General features: G+C 44.7%; 1 protein-coding gene across 1 annotated transcript in view; it reads right to left on the reverse strand.

The window, feature by feature from the left end:
• Window positions 1-23486, reverse strand: part of LOC140187431 (proton channel OTOP3-like) — a 71989-nt gene that overhangs the window by 7688 nt on the left and 40815 nt on the right. Inside the window, exon 4 of the mRNA XM_072242751.1 lies at window positions 12383-12513. Within this exon, the coding sequence (XP_072098852.1) occupies window positions 12383-12513 (131 nt within the window). The remainder of the gene's footprint in view (window positions 1-12382; window positions 12514-23486) is intronic.

Here is a 23486-nt window from a genome sequence, read left to right on the forward strand (position 1 = left end):
CCTCTAACTGACCCTACCCATCCTTCACGGTGAACAGTGACCAACAGCCTTGTCCTCCACACTTACTTCCCCCATCCCCATGCTTCACACCAACCGTCAACCGACCCCTTTTTTCAGCACACAGCAACACTAAAACTCTGTGTTCTCACCACGGACAGTTTCCACCCACCGCCCAGCCTACCAACCGTCCCCACTTGACCACACATTGAATGTCACCCTATCAACAGTGTCCACCTCACTGACCGTCTCCCCATCATCCGTCTTCCACACTGACCATTCCCTCAGTTTATTTTTACAAAACTATATGAGTGCACGCTTTCCATCCGTGCTGGGTTACGAGCTGGTGATCTCTTTGGAAACTCAGCCAGCAGGAGGCAATGGCAAACCACTGCTGTAACTTGTCTTGTACGCGGCTCCCCACTACGTCAGAGAGGCGTGGAGGGAAATCGTCCACTAACTGGAGAAACTCCGGATGTGACGTAACTTTCCTTATATATAAGTGCATTGTCGGCGCGTGTCGCCTGGGAGGGTAGTCATGTACAGGTAACTCTGCAGGGTCCTGAGGCGGAGAGCCGCCAGCTGGGTGCGCACGTATATTTTATACTTTATTGTCGCCAAACAATTGATACTAGAACGTACAATCATCACAGCGATATTTGATTCTGTGCTTCACACTCCCTGGAGTACAAATCGATAGTAAATGTTAAAAATTTAAATTATAAATCATAAATAGAAAATAGAAGAGGGGAAGTAAGGTAGTGCAAAAAAACCGAGAGGCAGGTCGGGATATTTGGAGGGTATGGCCCAGCTCCGGGTCAGGATCCATTCAGCAGTCTTATCATAGAACCATAGAACCATAGAAACTACAGCACAGAACAGGCCTTTTGGCCCTTCTTGGCTGTGCCGAACTATTTTCTGCCTAGTCCCACTGACCTGCACACGGACCATATCCCTCCATACACCTCCATCCATGTATCTGTCCAATTTATTCTTAAATGTTAAAAAAAACCCCACATTTACCACCTCGTCTGGCAGCTCATTCCATACTCCCACCACTCTCTGTGTGAAGAAGCCCCCCTAATGTTCCCTTTAAACTTTTCCCCCCTCACCCTTAACCCATGTCCTCTGATTTTTTTTCTCCCCTTGCCTCAGTGGAAAAAGCCTGCTTGCATTCACTCTATCTATACCCATCATAATTTTATATACCTCTATCAAATCTCCCCTCATTCTTCTACGCTCCAGGGAATAAAGTCCTAACCTATTCAACCTTTCCCTGTAACTTGAGTTTCTCAAGTCCCGGCAACATCCTTGTAAACCTTCTCTGCACTCTTTCAACCTTATTTATATCCTTCCTGTAATTTGGTGACCAAAACTGAACACAATACTCCAGATTCGGCCTCACCAATGCCTTATACAACCTCATCATAACATTCCAGCTCTTATACTCAATACTTTGATTAATAAAGGCCAATGTACCAAAAGCTCTCTTTACGACCCTATTTACCTGTGACGCCACTTTTAGGGAATTTTGTATCTGTATTCCCAGATCCCTCTGTTCCACTGCACTCCTCAGTGCCTTATCATTAACCCTGTATGTTCTACCTTGGTTTGTCCTTCCAACGTGCAATACCTCACACTTGTCTGTATAAACTCCATCTGCCATTTTTTAGCCCATTTTTCCAGCTGGTCTAAGTCCCTCTGCAGGCTCTGAAAACCTTCCTCACTGTCTACTACACCTCCATTCTTAGTATCATCAGCAAACTTGCTGATCCAATTTACCACATTATCATCCAGATCATTGATATAGATGACAAATAACAATGGACCCAGCACTGATCCCTGTGGCACACCACTAGTCACAGGCCTCCACTCGGAGAAGCAATCCTCTACTACCACTCTTTGGCTTCTTCCATTGAGCCAATGTCTAATCCAATTTACCACCTCTCCATGTAGACCTAGCGACTGAATTTTCCTAACTAACCTCCCATGCGGGACCTTGTCAAAGGCCTTACTGAAGTCCATGTAGACAATATCCACCACCTTCCCTTCATCCACTTTCCTGGTAACCTCCTCGAAAAACTCCAATAGATTGGTCAAACATGACCTACCACGCACAAAGCCATGTTGACTCTCCCTAATAAGTCCCTGTCTATCCAAATGCTTGTAGATTCTGTCTCTTAGTACTCCCTCCAATAACTTACCTACTACCGACGTTAAACTTACTGGCCTATAATTTCCCGGATCACTTTTCGATCCTTTTTTAAACAACGGAACAACATGAGCTACTCTCCAATCCTCCAGCACCTCACCTGTAGACAGCGACGTTTTAAATATTTCTGCCAGGGCCCTTGCAATTTCAACACTAGTCTCCTTCAAGGTCCAAGGGAACACCCTGTCAGGTCTCGGGGATTTATCCACTTTAATTTTCCTGAAGACAGCAAGGACCTCCTCCTTTTCAATCTGTACAGTTTCCATGGTCTCACTACTTCTTTCCCTTAATTTCATAGACTTCATGCTAGTTTCCTTAGTAAATACAGACGCAAAAAACCTACTTAAGATCTCCCCCATTTCCTTTGGTTCCCCACATAGCCGACCACTCTGATCTTCAAGAGGACGAATTTTATCGCTTACAATCCTTTTGCTCTTAATATACCTGTAAAAGCTCTTTGGATTATCCTTCACTTTGACTGCCAAGGCAACGTCGTGTCTTCTTTTAGCCCTCCTGATTTATTTCTTAAGTATTTTCTTGCACTTCTTATACTCCTCAAGCACCTTATTTACTCCCTGGTTCCTATACATGTCATACAACTCTCTCTTCTTCTTTATCAGAGTTGCAATATCCCTTGAGAACCAAGGTTCCTTATTCCTATTCACTTTGCCTTTAATCCTGACAGGAACATACAAATTCTGCACTCTCAAAATTTCTCCTTTGAAGGCTTCCCACCTACCGATCACATCCTTACCAGAGAACAACCTGTCCCAATCCACGCTTTTTAGATCCTTTCTCATTTCTTCAAATTTGGCCTTCTTCCAGTTAAGAACCTCAACCTTAGGACCAGATCTATCCTTGTCCATGATCAAGTTGAAACTAATGGTGTTATGATCACTGGAACCAAAGTGCTCCCCTACACAGACTTCCGTCATTTGTCCTAACTCATTTCCTAACAGGAGATCTAATATTGCATCCCCTCTAGTTGGTCCCTCTATATATTGATTTAGAAAACTTTCCTGAACACATTTTACAAACTCTAAACCAGCTAGACCCCTAACAGTATGGGAGTCCCAATCAATGTATGGAAAATTAAAATCCCCTACCACCACAACTTTATGTTTCCTGCAGTTGCCTGCTATCTCTCTGCAGATTTGCTCTTCCAAGTCTCGTTGACTATTGGGTGGTCTGTAATACAATCCCACTAATGTGGCCATACCTTTCCTGTTTCTCAGCTCCACCCATAAGGACTCAGTAGACAAAACCTCTAATCTGTCCTGCCTGAGCACTGCTGTAATATTTTCCCTGACAAGCAATGCTACTCCCCCACCTTTCATTCCTCTGCCTCGATCACATCTGAAACATCGGAACCCTGGAATATTAAGCTGCCAGTCCTGCCCCTCCTGTAGCCAAGTTTCACTCATAATTCCACGTGTCAATCCACGCCCTCAACTCATCTGCCTTCCCCGCAATACTCCTAGCATTGAAATATATACACCTCAGAAGATTTTTACCACCACTCACAGTTGGAAAAAAGCTGTTCCCAAATCTGGCCGTACAGTCTCCAAGCTCCTGAGGACTGGCCACCCTCCACGATGAGAAGACTCAGGACCTAGGCCCTTAACCCCCACCCCGCTATCCCCCCTCCTCCACACTGGCCATCCCCCTCTTCCCATTTTTTTTTATTTACAAACTATAAAAGTTTATGTACACAAAGGTACAGACAATATTTACAAGACAGTAAGTAAAATATTAAAATATGGTTGCTACTGTCTATAAAACAGTCAATACCACAGGGGAACCACCGTTCACGGAAGTCCCCCAATGTGCCCGCCGCGACCGCCTGCTCCCTCTCCAAGGACAGTCGGGCACGGACGTATCCTCAGAAAAGGGGCAGGCAGTCGGCCCGGGCAGCGCCCTCCACATTCTGCCACCTAGACCCATGCATGGCCATCTTGGCTAGGCGCAGGACCATGCCCACCAGGAGATCATTCTCACTTCCGAACTGGGTGTCTGTATATGAGGAAGACGGGAGTAAAGTGCAGTCAGAACCCCACCTCTCACATTCTGTACACTGACCCCTCCCACCCACAGAATGGACAGCTGGACCTGCTGGAGTTGAGAATCTGTTGTATGGAGCTGCTTCCACCCCAGGCTGGCCAGCTTACAGGGGAAGCACCCCTACGTAAAAAGACTTCCACTGGGGACCTCCTCTGCTGCCAGATGGTAACATGGATCGCCAAGGCAAGAAAGTGAAAGGTGTGCAGGAGCAGCCCGTACAAGAAGCGCCTCGGAGCGTCCCGGAACGGCACGGTGGGCACTCCTGCAAGACGGCTCACGCTGTGTGGCACCCTCTCCCGTGGCCTGGATCCAACGAGCAGCCAGAATCTCTCCAATATCCCGCACCCTCCCAGCACCCGCCGTAATAGGATCGGGACCGGGACCAGCACCCAGCACCCAGAGCACCGTTCCCCAGTGGCACAGGAGTACCCTGCCCGGATGAAGCCAGACCCAATACCCTCCACAGTTCACGGTAGAAGCGGGTGTAGCTCTCTCAGAGGGGCACGGCGGACGCCGTCCATCGGACCTCGTGTACCCTCCCACAGGTAGCGTCCCCGGCGGAGAAAATACGTCGCCAGCGAGTGCCACCTCAGGGTGGTCATGGTACAGGTATCTCTGCAGATCCTGAGGCGGAGAGCAGACAGCTGGCAGCATACCAAGGACTGGCTGCCGTTCGCGATCGTACAACCCAGAACCCCACCGCCTCGGATTCCCGCATCCTCCACACTGACCGTCCCCATTGTCCAATCCCTCACACTAACGTGTTGGTGGCGACACCACTATCTCACTCCTGTATCATCAGCAAAGTTAGAGAGGATCGAGGAACAACTGCGCAGGCGCGTGGACGTCAGCTAGTCAGACCGGCGGGAAGAGTATAAAAAGAAGACAGATTTACAGAGCGGCCATTGGAAGAACGGGCGACAGAGTAGAGGGAGACAGGGAGCTTTGGCTTAACGGGGCTTCTGTGATAATGGGTCGAGGTGAGGAAAGCTACTTGTGAAGGATAGGAATAGGAAGTATGTGTTCTGTACTGGGTGTCAGATGTAGAAAGTCCGGGAGACTCCCAGCTTTTCGAAAGGCCACATCTGCTCCAGGTGTGTCGAGCTGCAGTTCCTTAGGGACTGGGTTAGGGAACTGAAGATGCAGATCGATGACCTTCGTCTGGTCAGGGAGAGCGAGGAGGTGATAGAGAGGAGCTACAGGCAGGTGGTCACACCAGGGCCACGGGAGACAGACAAGTGAGTAACAGTCAGGAGAGGGAAGGGGAAGAGTCAGATACTAGAGAGTACCCCTGTGGCTGCCCCCCTTAACAATAAGTACTCCTGTTTGAGTACTGTTGGGGAGACAACCTACCTGGGGGAAGCAACAGTGGCCGTGCCTCTGGCACAGAGTCTGGCCCTGTGGCTGAGAAGAGTAGGGAAAGGAAGAGGAGGGCAGCAGTGATAGGGGACTCTATGGTTAGGGGGTCAGACAGGCGATTCTGTGGAAGCAGGAAAGAAACACAGACGGTACTTTGCCTCCAGGTGCCAGGGTCGGGGATGTTTCTGATCGTGAACAAGATATCCTGAAGTGGGAAGGTGAACAGCCAGAGGTTGTGGTACATATTGGTACCAACGACATAGGTAGGAAAAGGGAGGAGGTCCTGAAAGCAGACTACAGGGAGTTAGGAAGGAAATTGAGAAGCAGGACCACAAAGGTAGTGATCTCAGGATTACTGCCTGTGCCACGCGACAGTGAGTATAGGAATAGAGTAAGGTGGAGGATAAATGCGTGGCTGAGGGATTGGAGCAGGGGGCAGGGATTCAGATTTCTGGATCATTGGGACCTCTTCTGGTGCAGACGTGACCTGTACAAAAAGGACGGGTTGCACTTGAATCCGAGAGGGACCAATATCCTGGCAGGGAGGTTTGCTAAGGCTGTTGGGGAGAGCTTAAACTACAAACAGAATTGCTGGGGGCTGGGAACTGAACTGAAGAGATGGGGGAAGGGGTGGTTGGCTCACAAATTGAGAAAACTTGTAGACAGTATGATAGGCAGGTGATAGAGAAGGGATGCGCTCAGACTGATGGTTTGAGATGTGTCTATTTTAATGCAAGGAGCATCATGAACAAAATGGATGAGCTTAGAGCATGGATCAGTACTTGGACCTATGACGTTGTGGCCATTACAGAGACTTGGATGGCTCAGGGGCAGGAATGGCTACTTAGAGTGCCAGGCTTTAGATGTTTCAGAAAGGACAGGGAGGGAGGCAAAAGAGGTGGGGGCGTGGCACTGCTGATCAGAGATAGTGTCACAGCTGCAGAAAAGGAGGAAGTCATGGAGGGGTTGGCTACTGAGTCTCTGTGGGTGGAAGTTAGGAACAGCAAAGGGTCAATAACTCTACTGGGTGTTTTTAATAGACCACCCAATAGTAACAGGGACACCAAGGAGCAGATATTGAGACAGATTCTGGAAAGATGCAATAATTGGGTCCGCACGACCCAATTTACATCAGTGGTGCACAAGTGGAGCAGGTCAAAAGCTTTAAGTTCCTCAGGGTCAATATCACAAATGACCTGACTTGGTCCAACCAAGCAGAGTTCACTGCCAAGAAGGCCCACCAGCGCCTTTACTTCCTGAGAAAACTAAAGAAATTTGGCCTGTCCCCTAAAACCCTCACTAATTTTTATAGATGCGCTGTATCTTCTAGGGTGCATCACAACCTGGTATGGAAGTTGTCCTGTCCAAGACCGAAAGAAGCTGCAGAAGATCGTGAACACGGCCTAGCACATCACACAAACCAATCTTCCGTCTGTGGACTCACTTTACACCACACACTGTCGGAGCAGTGCTGCCAGGATAATCAAGGCCACGACCCACCCAGCCAACACACTTTTCGTCCCTCTTCCCTCCGGCAGAAGGCTCAGGAGCTTGAAGACTCCTACGGCCAGATTTGGGAACAGCTTCTTTTCAACTGTGATAAGACTGCTGAACGGATCCTGACCCGGATCCTGACCGTACCCTCCAAATATCCGGACCTGCCTCTCGGTTTCTTTTGCACTACCTTACTTTCCATTTTTCTATTTTCTATTTATGATTTATAATTTAAATTCTTAAGATTTACTAATTTCAACTATTTTTAATATTTAATATTTGTAATCCAGGGAGTGGGAAGCGCAGAATCAAATATCGCTGTGATGATTGTACATTCTAGTACCAATTGTTTGGCGACAATAAAGTATAAAGTATGATAACAGGGTTGTCGCGGTGGGAGATTTTAATTTCCCCAATATTGATTGGCATCTCCCTAGAACAGAATCAGAATCAGAATTAAGTTTATTACCACCAGCATGTGATGTGAAATTTGTTAACTTAGCAGTAGCAGTTCATTGCAATACATAATCTAGAAGAGAAAAAAAGTAATAATAAATAAAATAAAAATAATAATAAATAAACAAGTAAATCAATTACGGTATACATATATTGAATAGTTTTTTAAAAATATGCAAAAAACAGAAATACTGTATATTAAAAAAGTAAGGGAGTGTCCAAGGCTTCAATGTCCATTTAGGAATTGGATGGCAGAGGGGAAGAAGCTGTTCCTGAATCACTGAGTGTGTGTCTTCAGGCTTCTGTACCTCCTACCTGATGGTAACAGTGAGAAAAGGGCATGCCCTGGGTGTTGGAGGTCTTAATAATGGATGCTGCCTTCTGAGACACCGCTCCCTGAAGGTGTCCTGGGTACTTGTAGGTTAGTACCCAAGATGGAGCTGACTCCATCCACTAGGGTTAGTGTTGAGTTTTAAATGGGTTGGAGGTTGTTAGGTGTGTTCAGGAAGGTATCCTGACACAATATATAGAAAAGTCTACAAGAGAAGAGGCTGTACTTGATCAGGTATTGGGAAATGAACCTGGTCAGTGTCAGGTCTTTCAGTGGGAGAGAATTTTTGGAGATAGTGATCACACTTCTATCTCCTTTACCATAGCATTGGAGAGGGATAGGAACAGACAAGATAGGAAAGCGTTTAATTGGAATAAGGGGAAGTATGAGGCTATCAGGCAGAAACTTGGAAGCATAAATTGGGAGCAGATGTTCTCAGGGAAATGTACAGCAGAAATGTGGCAAACGTTCAGGGATATTTGTGTGACCTTCTGCATAGGTACGTTCTAATGAGACAGGGAAAGGATGGTAGGGTACAGGATCCGTGGTGCACAAAGGCTGTTGAAAATCTAGTCAAGAAAAAAAACAAAAGCTGACGAAAGGTTCAAAAAGCTAGGTAATGATGGAGATCTAGAAAACTATAAGGCTAGCAGGAAGGAGCTTAGGAATGAAATTAGGAGAGCCAGAAGGGGCCATGAGAAGGCCTTGGTGAGCAGGATTAAGGAAAACCCCAAAGCATTCTACAAGTATGTGAAGAGTAAGAGGATAAGACGTGAAAGAATAGGACCAATCAAGTGTGATTGTGGAAAAGTGTGTATGGAACCGGAGGAGGTAGCGGAGGTACTTACTGAATTCTTTGCTTTAGTATTCACTACGGAAAAGGACCTTGGTGATTGTAAGGATGGCTTACAGTGGACTGAAAAGCTTGAGCAGATAGACATTAATAAAGAGGATGTGTCGGAGCTTTTGGAAAGCATCAAGTTGGACCCTGGTCAGTCCCCACTTGGAGTACTGTGCTCAGTTCTGGTCACCTCACTACAGGATGGACGTGGAATCCATAGAAAGGGTGCAGAGGGGATTTCCAAGGACGTTGCCTGGATTGGGCAGCATGCCTTACAAGAGTAGATTGAGAGAACTTGGGCTTTTCTCCTTGGAGTGACGGAGGATGAGAGGTGACCTGATAGAGGTGTATAAGATGATGAGAGGCATTGATTGTGTGGATAGTCAGAGGCTTTTTCCCAGGGCTGAAGTGTCTAATGTGAGAGGGCACAGTTTTAAGGTGCTTGGAAGTAGGTACAGAGGGAATGTCAGGGGTAAGTTTTATACGCAGAGACTGGTGAGTGCATGGAATGGGCTGCCGGCGACTGTGGTGGAGGCGAATACGATAGGGTCTTTTGAAAGGCTCCTGGATAGATACATGGAACTTAGAAAAATAGATAGGTAACCCTAGGTAATTTCTAAAGTAAGTGTATGTTTGGCACAGCATTGTGGGCCGAAAGGCCTAATTTGTGCTGTAGGTTTTCTATGTTTCTGTGTTTCTATGTCTATGCCTAGCCACACAGTCAAGAGTGTTGAGAAATTAGAGCAGTGCGCTAAGCATGCATCTTGGAGGTGTGCCCACGTGATTGTCAGTGAAGAGATATAATTACTGATCCACACTGACTATTATCTCTCAATAAGGAAGTCAAGAACCCAGTTGCAGAGGGAACCCCAGATTTTGAAGTTTGTTGATTAGTACCAAGGTGTTGAATATTGAGCTGTAATCAATAAATAGCAACAATAGGTACAGTATTGCAGTTGTCCAGGTGATCCAAGGCTGCATGGAGAGCCAGCAAAATTGCATCTGCTGTAGCCCCGTTGTGGCAGTAGGGAAATTACAGTGGTTCAGGCCAGAGTTGGTTCTAGCCACAAGCTCTCGAAGATCTTCATCATCAGATGTGAGTGCTATCTGGTGATGGTTACTGAGGCAGCTCACCCTGCTCTTGGGCACTGGTATGACTGATGCCCTTTTGAAGCAGGTGCAGAAACATCACCACTGTTTCTCTCTCTGCAGAGGCTGATCAACCTACTAAACACAATATTTCATTATGCACCATTATTGAGGACCAAGAAGATTTGGACAAGGGAAGCACAGGAGCACCTACAAGACTGCTCTGAATTGGTGGTCCGGACTGTATTCAGGGATTCATCTTCGAATCTGGATGAGTTTGCTGCAGTTGTTACCAACTTCATTAAAAGCTGTGTGGGTGAGTGTGTGCCCACGAAGACTTACTGTACATTCCCAAACCAAAAGCAGAGAATGAACCAGGAGGTACGTCACCTGCAGAATGCCAGATCTGTGGCGTTCAAGCCTGGCGACCCAGGTCTGAACCAGAAAACCAGGTCCGACTTGCAGAAGGCTATTTCAAGGGCTAAGAGACAATTTTGAATGAGGTTGGAGGTGACATTGGATGTACGACAACTCTGGCAGGGTTTGCAAGACATTACTTCCTACAAAGTGAAACCCAATGGCATGAATGGCAGCAATGCTTCACTACCAGATGAGCTCAACGACTTCTATGCCCACTTCAAAAAAGGGAGAATATAACCACGGCTGTGAAAATCCCTGCCGCACCCGGTGACCCTGTGATCTGTCTCAGAGGCCAATGTTAGGCTGTCTTTGACCCTTACAAAGCAGCAGGCCCCAATGCAGTACCTGCCAAGGCTCTGAAAACTGGGGAGTACTCAAGAACATTTTCTACCTCTCACTGCTACGGGCAGAAGTTCCCACGTGCTTCAGATAGGCAACAATTATACCAGTGCCTAATGTGAGCTGCCTTACTGACTATTGCCTGGTAGCACTCACATCTACAGTGATGAAATGCTTTGAGAGGTTGGTTATGACTAGACCAAACTCCTGCCTCATCAAGGACCTGGACCCACTGCAATTTGCCTATCGCCACAATAGGTCAATGACTGACGCAATCTCAATGGCTCTTCATAAGGCCTTAGATCACCTGGACAACACAAACTCCTGAGTCAGGATGCTGTTCATCAATTATAGCTCAGCGTTTAATACCATCATTCCCACAATCCTGAGTGAGAAGCTACAGAACTTAGGCCTCTGTACTTCCCTCTGCAATTGATTCTCGATTTCCTAAACGGAAGACCACAACCTGTGCGGATTGGTGATAATATCTCCTCTTTGCTGACGATCAACACTGGTGCACCTCGGAGGTGTGTGCATAACCCACCACTCTACCCTCTCTGTACCCATGACTGTGTGGCTAGGCATAGCTCAACTGCCATCTATAAATTTGCTGATGATACAACCATTGTTGGTAGAATCTCAGGTGGTGACGAGAGGCCATACAGGAGTGAGATGTGCCAACTAGTGGAGTGGTGTCACAGCAACAACTTGGCACTCAACGTCAGTAAGACGAGAGAGCTGATTGTGGACTTCAGGAAGGGTAAGATGAAGGAACACATACCAATCCTCAGAGAGGGATCAGAAGTGGAGAGAGTGAGCAGCTTCAAGTTCCTGGGTGTCAAGATCTCTGAGAACCTGACCTGGTCCCAACATATCGATGCAGCTGTAAAGAAGGCAACACAGTGCCTATACTTCACTAGGAGTTTGAGTGTTTTTGTTGACATATCAAATCTCTTAAAAACTTCTATAGATGTACCATGGAGAGCATTCTGACAGGCTGCATCACTATCTGTATGGTGGGGGGGGGGGGGGCTACTGCACAGTAGCTGCAGGAGGTTGTAAATCTAGTCAGCTCCATCTTGGGCACTAGCCTACAAAGTACCCAGGATATCTTTAGGGAGCGGTGTCTCAGAAAGGCAGCGTCCATTATTAAGGACCTCCAGCACCCAGGACGTGCCCTTTTCTTACTGTTACCATCAGGTAGGAGATACAGAAGCCTGAAGGCAGACACTCAGCGATTCAGGAACAGCTTCTTCCCCTCTGCCATCCGATTCCTAAATGGACATTGAACCCTTGGACACTACCTCACTTGATGTAAGTATATCATTTCTGTTTTTGCACAATTTTTAATCTAATTCAATATACACATACTGTAATTGATTTACTTATTTATTTTTACTTTTTTTCTTCTATATTATGTACTGCATTGAATTGCTGCTGCTAATTTAACAAATTTCACGACACATGCCGGTGATAATAAACCTGAGTCTGATTCTGTTTTTATTTCTCAGATCTGCAGAGCTTTACTTCAGACAGTGTTTGACATTTCCCTGAGGGCTGAGTGCCTTTTATAAATGTAACTTCCAGCTTCTGAGTCACTGACTTCTGAAGTTATTAATTGAAGTATCTCCCGGAAGTCACGGGCTTTGGGATGTTTGCTTTGCCCCTTTTCTGAGAGAGTAAAGTGGAAGATCATTCCCACTGTCTTGCAATAAAACCAGTCTACCAAGTGAGGAGTGTGTGCCTTTAGGGAGTGTGTTGCCAGTACAGTGAGACCTTGTACCTGCGGGCGCTGAGCTGTTCCTGTTGTTTGATGCCAGCTGCGCAGCTTCTAATTCCATGTGGACAGAGTCGTCAGTAACTGCAGTCATCCACACCACCAGGTCTGTGGCCAAGGTCACCATAAGCCCACACCTAAAGTCAGGAGAGACAGACCAAGCAATTGGAAAATCTGAGCTAACTTTTCACAGATCAGAGAATTGCTGATTGGTTGCAGCATGATAGCATAGTGGTTGGCACACACTGCTTCACAGCAGCAGCTGTAAGATCGGGATTCAATTCCTGCTGCTGACTGTAAAGAGTTAGTATATTCCACTTAGGACCTCTTGTTACTCCAGATTCCTCCCACATTCCAAAGACAAGGGTTAGGGTTAGGGTTAGTGAGTGGTGGACGTGGTATGTTGGCACCTGCTGCCAAGCACAATCCTTGATTGATGCAAACGATTTTATTTTTAATTTCTAATGGCAGAATCGTTCATGTCACCTTGAGTTAATGAACAATCCAGCTTTTGCAACCCATAAGAGAAAAACCACATGAGCACAGAAAAAAGGTAGAAATGTACAATAACAAACAGGAGGAAATTGCAGATGCTGGAAATCCAAGCAACACACACAAAATACTGGAGGAACTCAGCAGGCCTGAGTTCCCTGGACCCGAGCATCTTAATTTCACCATGGATGTCCAGTCCCTATACACCTCCAATCCCCACTAGGAAGGCCTCAAAGCTCTCTGGGTCTAGTGTCCAGAAAAAAGCAACCAGTTCCTCTCCACCACCACTCTCCTCCACCTAACAGAACTTTTCCTCACTCTCAATAATTTCTCCTGCGGCTCCCCCCCACTTCCTTCAAACGAAAGGTGTAGCCATGGACACCCGCATGGGTATCAGCTATGCCTGCCTTTTTGTCGGCTACACGGCCTATGTGGTGTCACTCCCCAATTTTCCTACGCTACATCGACAACTGCATTGGTGCTGCTTCCTGCACCCATGCTGAGCTTGTCGACTTCATCAACTTTGCCTCCAGTTTCCACCCTGCCCTCAAATTTACCTGGTCTATTTCTGACACCTCCTCCCCCCCTTTCACAATCTTTGTCTATCTCTGGAGAAAGCTTATACACTGATGTCTATTACAAACTCACTGACACTCACAGCAACCTGGACTATACCTGTTCCCACCCTGTGCTTTGTAAAAGTAGGAATAGATGAGTGGATAGCCAGCACCTCTTCCCCAGGGCACCACTGCTCAATACAAGAGGACATGGCTTTCAGGTAAGGGGTGGGAAGTTCAAGGGGGATATTAGAGGAGGGTTTTTTACTCAGAGAGTGGTTGGTGTGTGGAATGCACTGCCTGAGTCAGTAGTGGAGGCAGATACACTAGTGAAGTTTAAGAGACTACTAGACAGGTATATGGAGGAATTTAAGGTGGGGGGTTATATGGGAGGCAGGGTTTAAGGTTTGGCACAACATTATGGGCCGAAGGGCCTGTACTGCGCTGTACTGTTCTATGTTTTAAAATGCCATTCCAATCTCTCAATTCCTCCGTCTCTGCTGCAGGATGAGACTTTTCATTCCAGAATGAAGATGTCCTCCTTCTTTAAAGAAAGGGACTCACTTTCCTCCACCATCAACGACGCCCTCAAAGGCATCCCTTCTAGTTCGTGCACATCTGCTCTCACCCCATCCTTCTACCACTCCACCAGGGATAGGGTCCCTCTTGTTCTCACCTACCACCCCTCCAACACATAATTCTGTAACTTAGGCCATCACTAGTAAGATTCTACACCTCCTCCTACACTACCAATCTGGACTCCAAACAGTCCTTCCAGGTAAGGTGACACTTCACCTGAGAGTCTGTTGGAGTCATCTGTTGTAAACAGTGCTCCCAGTGTGGCCTCTTGTATATTGGTGAGACCCAACGTAGATTGGGAGACCACTTTGCCAAGCACCTATGCTCCATCCGCCAGAAAAAAGCAGGATCTCCCAATGGCCATCCATTTTAATTCCACTTCCCATTCCAGCATGCCCATCTACGACCGCCTCTACTATCGTGATGAGGCCACATTCAGGTTGTAGGAGCAACACCTTATGTTCCATCTGGGTAGCCTCCAACCAGAAATGTCAGAAATTCAACTGTGTCAGGAGGCAGAAGTGAGTTTAGTTGCTATTACTAAGGAGAAGATGCTTGGGAACAAGAAAGTCTGAAGGCAGATAGGTCACCTGGACAAGATGGATTTAAAAACAGGGTTCTGAAAGAGGTAGGTAACTGATGAGATTGTGGAGGTATTAATAGTGATCTTTCAGGAATAACCAGATTCTGAAATGGTTCTGGAGGACTGGAAAATTGCAAATGTCACTCCATTCTTTAAGAAGGGAGGGAGGCAGAGACAGGCATTTACTTCAAGGAAGCAGTGCAATTTCATCAGCGTTGATCACAAATGAATATTTAAATAATAAATGCGGATCTTATCTGAAGATTTTTACTGATGGCTCAGTGGACCCAGAGAGCAGTAGGGCAGGATTTGGGATGTATATGTCTCAACTTAGAGTTAAGATTGGTCACCGGGTTACAGATGGTGTTTCTGTCTTTGCAACAGGATTATTAGCAATCCTCTGGGCCTTATGGTAGATAGAAGACGCTCGACCACTTAGGGTTATCATCTGTTCGGATTCTGCTGCTGCCTTAGAGTCTATAAAAGGGAGTAAATCAAAAGCTCGTCCTGACATAGTTATTGAGATTCTCTTAGTGTTGTTCAGAGTAGGGAAGATGGGTTGTGCAGTTAGATTTTCATGGATACCTGGGCATGCTGGGGTGGAGGGAAATGAAATTGTGGATGGCATTGCAAAGTCTTCCTTACAGAGCAGGCAAGTAGAAATTAGAGTTCCCCTAGGCAGAGCAGAGTTGAGAGGTAAGATTAAAAAAGGTATAGAGAAGAAGTGGCAGGAGGAATGGAAAAATGAATTAAGGGGCAGGCATTATTTTTCTAGTCACCCACTAGTTAAACAGATCTCAGACTGTTACCTTTTAAATCGTAGAGATATGGTGAAATTTACAAGACATAGGTTGGGGCACTGTGGGTTAAACTATTATTTAAAGATAATAGGAAAACATCCTACTGGATTATGTGACTGTGGTAGTCCAGAGACAGTCCAGCATGTTTTGCTGAGCTGTAATCGATACAAAATTGAAAGAAGCATGTTGTTCAAGAGGCTATCTGGCTTAAATTTATTTTGGTTTTCTATTCAATCTTTGTTTGGCCATCTAGAGAATCAACATCTGATTGAAGAGTCTATTATTCAGTTTATACGTGAGACTAGGTTGTATTCGAGAATTTGAGTTCCTTGAAGTTCTATAATTAATTATACATCCTGCAGAAGGCTGTAATACGCCTGGATGCATCTAAACAGCCGGAAATAGATGAAGAAGAAGAAGATAGGCATTTAAATGCCAGTAAACCTAACCAGTGGTTGGGAAGATGTTGGAGTCCATCATTAATAATGAGGTTTCAGAGTACTTGGAGGCACATAATAAAATAGGCTGGGGTCAGCATGATTTCCACAAAAGGAAATGTTGCCTGGGAAATCTGTTGTAATTCTTTGAGGAAATGACAGACAGGATAGACAAAGGAGAGTTGGTGGATGTCGTTTACTTGGATTTTTAGAAGGTCTTTAACAAGGTGCCACACATGAAACTGCTAAACAAGATAAGAGCCCATGATTTCACAGGAAAGATACTGGACCATAAGATTATAAGATATAGGAGCAGAATTAGGCCAATTGGCTCATTGAATCTACTCTTCCATTTCATCATGGCTGGTCTATTTTCCTTCTCAGCCCCAATCTCCTGCCTTCTCCCATATTCTTTTATGCCCTGACTAATCAAGAATCTATTAACCTCTGCTTTAAATATACGTACTCAGTGACTGGGCCTCCACAGCTGCCTGTGGCAATGAATTCCATAGATTCACCACTCTCTGGCTAAAGAAATTCCTCCTCATCTCCGGTCTAAAAGGACGCCCCTCTATTCTGAGGCTGTGTCCTCTGGACTTGGACCAGAGGGGGAGCTGGGGGGGAGTACTTTAGGGTTCTAACATTTGATTGTCATTCTTTCTTTGGGGCAGTCCACTGGTTTTGTGGATGGTTGCAAAGAAAAAGCATTTCAGGATGTACTGTATATTGTAACATTTCTCTGACATTAAATTGTACCTTTGAACCTTTGAGTTCAACTTGGAATTTGATAGGGAGAAAGTAAAGTCTGATGTAGCAATATTTCAGTGGAGTAAGGGAAATTACAGTGGTATGAGAGAGGAGTTGGCCAAAGTAAACTGGAAGGAGCTGCTGGCAGGGATGTCAGTAGAGGAGCAGTGGTGTGTGTTTCTGGGAAAAATGAGGAAGGTGAAGGACATGTGTATTCCAAAAATACTCAATTGGTAAAATAGTACAACCATGGCTGACGAGGGAAGGCAAAGCTATTGTAAAAGCAAAAGAAAGGGCATACAACAAAGCAAAAAGATAGAGGATTGGGAAGTTTTTAAAAACCTACAGAGAGCAACTAAGAAAATCATTAGAAGGGAAAAGATGAACTATGAAAGCAAGCTAGCAAATAATATCAAAGTGGATAGTAAAAGTTTTTTTCAAGAATGTTAAAAATAAAAGAAAAATGAGAGTGGACATAGGACCGCTAGAAAATAAGGCAGGAGAAATAATAACAGGGGACAAGGAGATGGCTGATGAACTAAATGAGTATTTTGCGTCAGTCTTCACTGTGGAAGACACTAGCAGTATGCCTGATGTTGTACTGTGTGAAGGAAGAGAAGTAGGTGCAGTTACTATTACAAGAGAGAAGGTGCTCAAAAGGCTAAAAGACATAAGTCACCCAAGGTACATAAGTCACCCGGACCAGATGAACTGAACCCTAGGGGTCTGAAAGAGGTAGCATTAGAGATTGTGGTGGCATTAGAAGTAATCTTTCAAAAATCATTGGACTATGGCATGGTGCCAGAGGACTGGAAAATTGCAAGTGTCACTCCACTCTTTAAGAAAGGAGAAAGGCAGCAGAAAGGAAATACAGACTAGTTAGCCTGACCTCAGTGGCTGGGAAGATGTTGGAGTCATTTGTTAAGGATGAGGTGATGGGAGTACTTGGTGACACAGGACAAGATAGTACAAAGTCAGCATGGTTTTCTTCAGGGAAAATCTTGCCTGATGAACCTGTTGGAATTCTTTAAGGAGATTGCAAATAGGATAGATAAAGGGGATGCAGTGGATTTTGTATATTTGGACTTTCAGAAGGCCTTTGACAAGGTGTCACAAGTGAGGCTGCTTACCAAGTTAAGAGCCCATGGTATTACAGGAAAGTTACTGGCATGGTTAGAGCATTGGCTGATTGGTAGGAGGCAGCAAATGGGAATAAAAAGATCCTATTCTGGTTGGTTGGCTGCCAGTGACTAGTGGTGTTCCGCAGGGGTCGGTGTTGGGACCATTTCTTTTAATGCTGTATATCAATGATTTAGATGATGGAATAGATGGCTTTGTTGCCAAGTTTGCAGATGATACAAAGATTACTGGAGGGGCAGGTAGTGTTGAGGAAACAGGTAGGACGCAGATGGACTTAGACAGATTAGGAGAATGGGCAAGAAAGTGGCAGATGAAATACAATGTTGGAAAATGCATGGTCATGCACTTCAGGAGTAGAAATAAATGTGCAGACTATTTTCTAAATGGGGAGAAAATCCAAAAATCTGAGATACAAAGGGGCTTGGGAATTCTTGTGCAGAACACCCTAAAGGTTAACTTGCAGGTCGAGTTGGTGGTGAGGAAGGCAAATGCCATGTTAGCAGTAATTTCAAGAGGTCTAGAATACAAGAGCGAGGATGTGATGCTGGGGTTTTATAAGGCACTGGTGAGGCTTCATCTTGAGTATTGTAAACAGTTTTGGACCCCTCATCTTTGGTAAGATGTGCTGGCATTGGAGAGGGTCCTGAGGAGGTTCACAAGGTTGATTCCAGGAATGAAAGGATTATCATACGAGGAATGTTTGATGGCTGTGAGTCTGTACTCACTGGAATTCAGAAGGATGAGGGGGAAATCTCATTGAAACCTTTCAAATGTTGGAAGGCCTAGACAGAGTAGATGTGGAAAGGATGTTTCCCATGGTGGGAGAGTCTAGGACAAGAGAGCATAGCCTTAGGATAGAGGGGCGCCCTTTCAAAACAGAGATGTGGAGAATTTTCTTTAGCCAAAGAGTGGTGAGTTTATGGAATTTGTTGCCATGTGTGCTATGTAAGCCTGGTTGTTGGGTGTATTTAAGGCAGAGATTGATAGGTTCTTGATTGGACATGGCATCAAAGGTTACGGGAAGAAGGCCAGGAAGTGGGGTTGAGGAGGAGAAAAGATAAAGTATCAGCCATGATTGAATGGTGGAGTAGACTCGATGGCCTAATTCTGCTCCTATGTCTTATGGTGTTTTGGTCTAAAATTGAAAAGGGTGAATACGAGACTGAAGGTATTATATTTGAATGTGCACAGTATATGGAATAAGGTCGATGAACTTGTAGCACTGTTACAGATTGGCAAGAATGATATTGTAGGCATGGCCGACAGAAGATTATAGCTGGGAGCTTAATGTCCAAGGACACACATAGTATTGAAAGGATAGGCAGGAAGGCAGAGGGGATGGTGTGGCTCTGATGGGGGAGAAAATGAAATTAAATCATTAGAAGCGGTGATATAGGGTCTGAAGGTGATGAATCATTGTGGATAGAGCTAAGGAGCTACAAAGGTAAAAAGACCCTGATGGGAGATGTGTACAGACATCCAAACAGTAGTAAGGATGTGGTCTACAAGTTACAAAGGGACACAAAAAATGCATGCCAAAAGTTACAATAGCCATGGGGGATTTCAATATGCAGGTAGTCTTGGAAAATCAGATCGGTGCTCGACTCCAAGAGGGGTAATTTCTAAAATGCCTACAAGATGGCTTTTAAGAGCAGCTTTGTGCTTGAGATGACAAGGGGATCAGCTATTCTGGATTGAGTGTTGTGCAATGAACGAGGCTCCCCACACGGCTTTAGACCATCTGGACAACACAAGGCACTCCGTCAGGATGCTGTTCATCAACTGTAGCTCAGCATTTAACACCATCATTCCCACAATCCTGATTGAGAAGTTGCAGAACCTGGGCCTCTGTACCTCCCTCTGCAATTGGATCCTTGACTTCCTAACTGGAAGACCACAATCTGTGTGCATTGGTGATAACATCTCCTACTCGCTAACAATCAACATTGGTGCACCTCAGGGGTGTGTGCTAAGCCCACTGCTCTATTCTCTGTATACACATGACTGTGTGGCTAGGCATAGCTCAAATGCCATCTATAAATTTGCTGACGATTGTTGGTAGAGTCTCAGGTGGTGACGAGAGGGTGTACAGGAGTGAGATTTGCCAACTAGTGGAGTGGTGCCGCAGCAACAACCTGATAGTCAACGTCAGAAAGATGGAAGAGTTGATTGTGGACTTCAGAAAGAGTAAGACGAAGGAACACATACCAATACTCATAGAGGGATCAGAAGTGGAGAAAGTGAACAGTTTCAAGTTCCTGGGTGTCAAGATCTCTGAGGATCTAACCTGGTCCCAACATATCGATGTAGTTGTAAAGAAGGCAAGACAGTGGCTATACTTTATTAGGAGTTTGAAGCGATTTGGTATGTCATCAAATACACTCAAAAACTTCTATAGTTGTACTGTGGAGAGCATTCTGACAGGCTGCATCACTGTCTGGTATGGAGGGGCTACTGCACAGGACCGAAAGAAGCTGCAGAGAGTTGTGAATCTAGTCAGCTCCATCCTGGGTACTAGCCTACAAAGTACCCAGGACATCTTTAGGGAGTAGTGTCTCAGAAAGGCAGTGTCCATGATTAAAGACCTCCAGCACCCAGGGCATGCCCTTTTCTCACTGTTACCATCAGGTAGGAGATACAGAAGCCTGAAGACACATACTCAGCGATTCAGGAACAACTTCTTCCCCTCTGCCATCCAATTCCTGAATGGACATTGAATCTTTGGACACTACCTCTCTTTTTAATATATAGCATTTCTGTTTTTGCATGTTTTTAAAATCTATGCAATATATGTAATTGATTTACTTGTTTATTTATTATTATTTTTTAAAACATTTTTTCTCTGCTAGATTATGTATTGCATTGAACTGCTGCTGCTAAGTTAACAAATTTCACGTCACATGCCGGTGATAATAAACCTGATTCTGATCCTGAAATTGAGTAAGAAAAATAATTTCAGGATGTATATTGTATACATTTCTCTGACATTAAATGTACCTATTGAAACCTATTGATTAGAGAGCTTAAGGTAAAAGAACCCTAAGGGGAAAGTGATAGTAACATAATCGAATTCATCCTGAAATTTGAGAAGGAGAAGTTAAAGTCGGGTGTTTAGTATTATAGTGGACTGAAGAGAATTGAGAGAGGATTGGAAAAGAACACTGGCAGGGATGATGACAAAGTTCTAGAATTTCTTGAAGCAACTCGAAAGGCACAGGATATATACATGCCAAAGAGGCAGAAGTATTCTAAAGGAAAACATACACAACTGTGGCTAACAAGAGAAGTCAAAGCCAACATAAAAACGAAAGAGAGAAAAAATATTGGGAAGTCAGAGGATTGGGAAGTTTTTAAAAACCAACAGAAAGTAACTGAAAAAGTCATTAAGAAGATAAAGATGGAATATGAAAGTAAGCGAGCCAATGATATTAAAGAGGTTACCAAAAGTTTCTTCAGATACATAAAGTGTAAAAGAGAGGTGAGATTGAATATCCGACTGCTGGAAAACTATGCTGTAGAGGTAGTACAAGGAAATGGCAGACAAACTGAATAAGTATTTTGCATCAGTCTTCATTGTGGAAGAAACCAACAATTTGGTGGAAGTTCCAGGTGTCAGAGGTCATGAAGTGTGTGAAGTTACCATTAACAGAGAGAAGGTTCTTGGGAAACAAAGGTTTGAAGGGAGGTGAGTCACCTAGACCAGATGGTGTACACCCCAGGGTCTGAAAAGTGTGGCTGAAGAGATAGTAATGATTTTTCAAGAATCACTAAATTCTGGAATGATTCTGAAAGACTGGAAAATTGAAAATGTCACTCCACTCTTCAAGAAGGGAAAGAAGCAGAAGAAAGGAAATTATAGGCCAGTTGGTCTGACCTCAGTGGCTGGGAATACATTGGAGTTGATTTTTAAGGATGAGATCTCAGGGTCCCTGGAGGCATATGATAAAATAGGCTATAGTCGGCACTGTTTCCTCAAGGGAAAATCTTGCCTGACAAATCTATTAGAATTCCTTGAAGAAATAACAAGCAGGATTGACAAAGGGCAATTGGTTAGTGTTGCTGTTTGGATTTTCAGCAGGCCTTTGACAAGGTGCACATGTGAGGCTGCTTAACCAGCTATTAGCTGATGGTATTACAGGAAATATTCTAGCATGGATAAAGTAGTGGCTGATAAGCCAGACGCAAAGAGTGGGAATAAAGAAAGCCTTTTCTGCTTGACTATTTTCCAAATGGAGAGAAAATACAAAAAAAAAGCTCAACGAGGCTTGGGAGTCCTTGTGCAGGATTCCCTGAAGGTTAATTTGCAGGTTGAGTCTGTGGTGAGAAATACAAATGCAATGTTAACATTCATTTCAAGAGCACTAGAATATAAAAGCAAGGATGTAATGTTGAAAATTTATAAAGCACTGGTGACACCTCACTTGGAGTATTGTGAACAGTTTTGTGCCCCTTATCTTGGAAAGGATGTGCTGAAACTGGAGAGGGTTCAAAGGATGTTCATGAACATGATTCCAGGATTGAATGGCTTGTCATATGAAGATCATCTGATGACTCTGGGCCTGTATTCACTGGAATTCAGAAGAATGAGGGATAACCTCATCTGAAACTGCTGAATGGTGAATGGCCTTAATCGAGTGGATGTGGGGAGGATGGTTCCTATGGTGGAAGAGCCTAAGACAAGAGCTTACAACCTCAGAATAGAGGGGCGTCCTTTTAGAATTGAGATGAATAGGAATTTCTTTAGCCAGAGAGTGATGGTGTCCTTTGCCACAGACAACTGTGGAAGCCGTCTTTGTGTATATTTCAAGCAGAGTTTGATAAATTCTTGATTTGTCAGAGCATGAAGCGATATGAGGAGAAGGCAGGAGACTGGGACGAAGAGGAAAATTGGATCAGGCATGATGAAATGCTGGAGCAGACTCAATGGGCCAAATGGCCTAATTCTGCTCCTATATCTTATGGAATTCAGAAGGATGAGGGAGTGACCTAATTGAAAGCCTTCGAATGGTGAAAGGCCTTGATAGAGTGGATGTGGAGAAGATGTTTCCTGTGGTGGGACAGTCTAAGACCAGAGGACACAGCCTCAGATTGAGGGGCATCCTTTTAGAGATGAAGAAGAATTTCTTTAGCCAGAGAGTGGTAACTCTGTGAAATTCTTTGCCACGGGCAGCTGTGGAGGCAAGTTTTTATGTACGGTATATTTAAGGCAGAGATTGATAGATTCTTGATTGGTCAGGGCATGAAGGCAGGAGATTGGGGCTGAGAGGAAAATTGTATCAGTCATGATGAATGGCGGAGCAGACTCGATGGGCCAAATGCCCTAATTGTCCTCCTATATCTTATGGCCTTTCGGTCAAATGCAATGTTAGCATTCATTTTGAAAGGACTAGAATATAAAATCAAGGATGTAATGTTGAGGCTTTATAAGGCATTGGTCAGAATACACCTAGAGTATTCTGAGAGGATGGTTCCTATAGTGAGAGGGTCTCAGCCAGAGTGTACAGCCTCAGAACACAAGGATGTCCCTTTAGAACAGACATGAGGGAGAACTTATTTAAATTGAAGGTAGTAAATCAGTGGAATTTCTTGCCACAGTTGGCTGCGGAGTTGAAGCCTTTGAGTACATTTGAAGAGAAGGTTGATAGGTTCTTGATTAGTAAGGCTGTCAGTTGTTTCGGGGAGAAGCAGGAGAGTGGGGTTGTAAGACTGATAATAAATCAACCATGACGGAATGGCGGAACAAGCTGAATGACTTAATTATGTTTGTATTTCTTA

This window comes from Mobula birostris, chromosome 24, assembly GCF_030028105.1.
Source record: "Mobula birostris isolate sMobBir1 chromosome 24, sMobBir1.hap1, whole genome shotgun sequence".
In the NCBI taxonomy this organism is placed as follows: Eukaryota; Metazoa; Chordata; class Chondrichthyes; order Myliobatiformes; family Myliobatidae; genus Mobula; species Mobula birostris.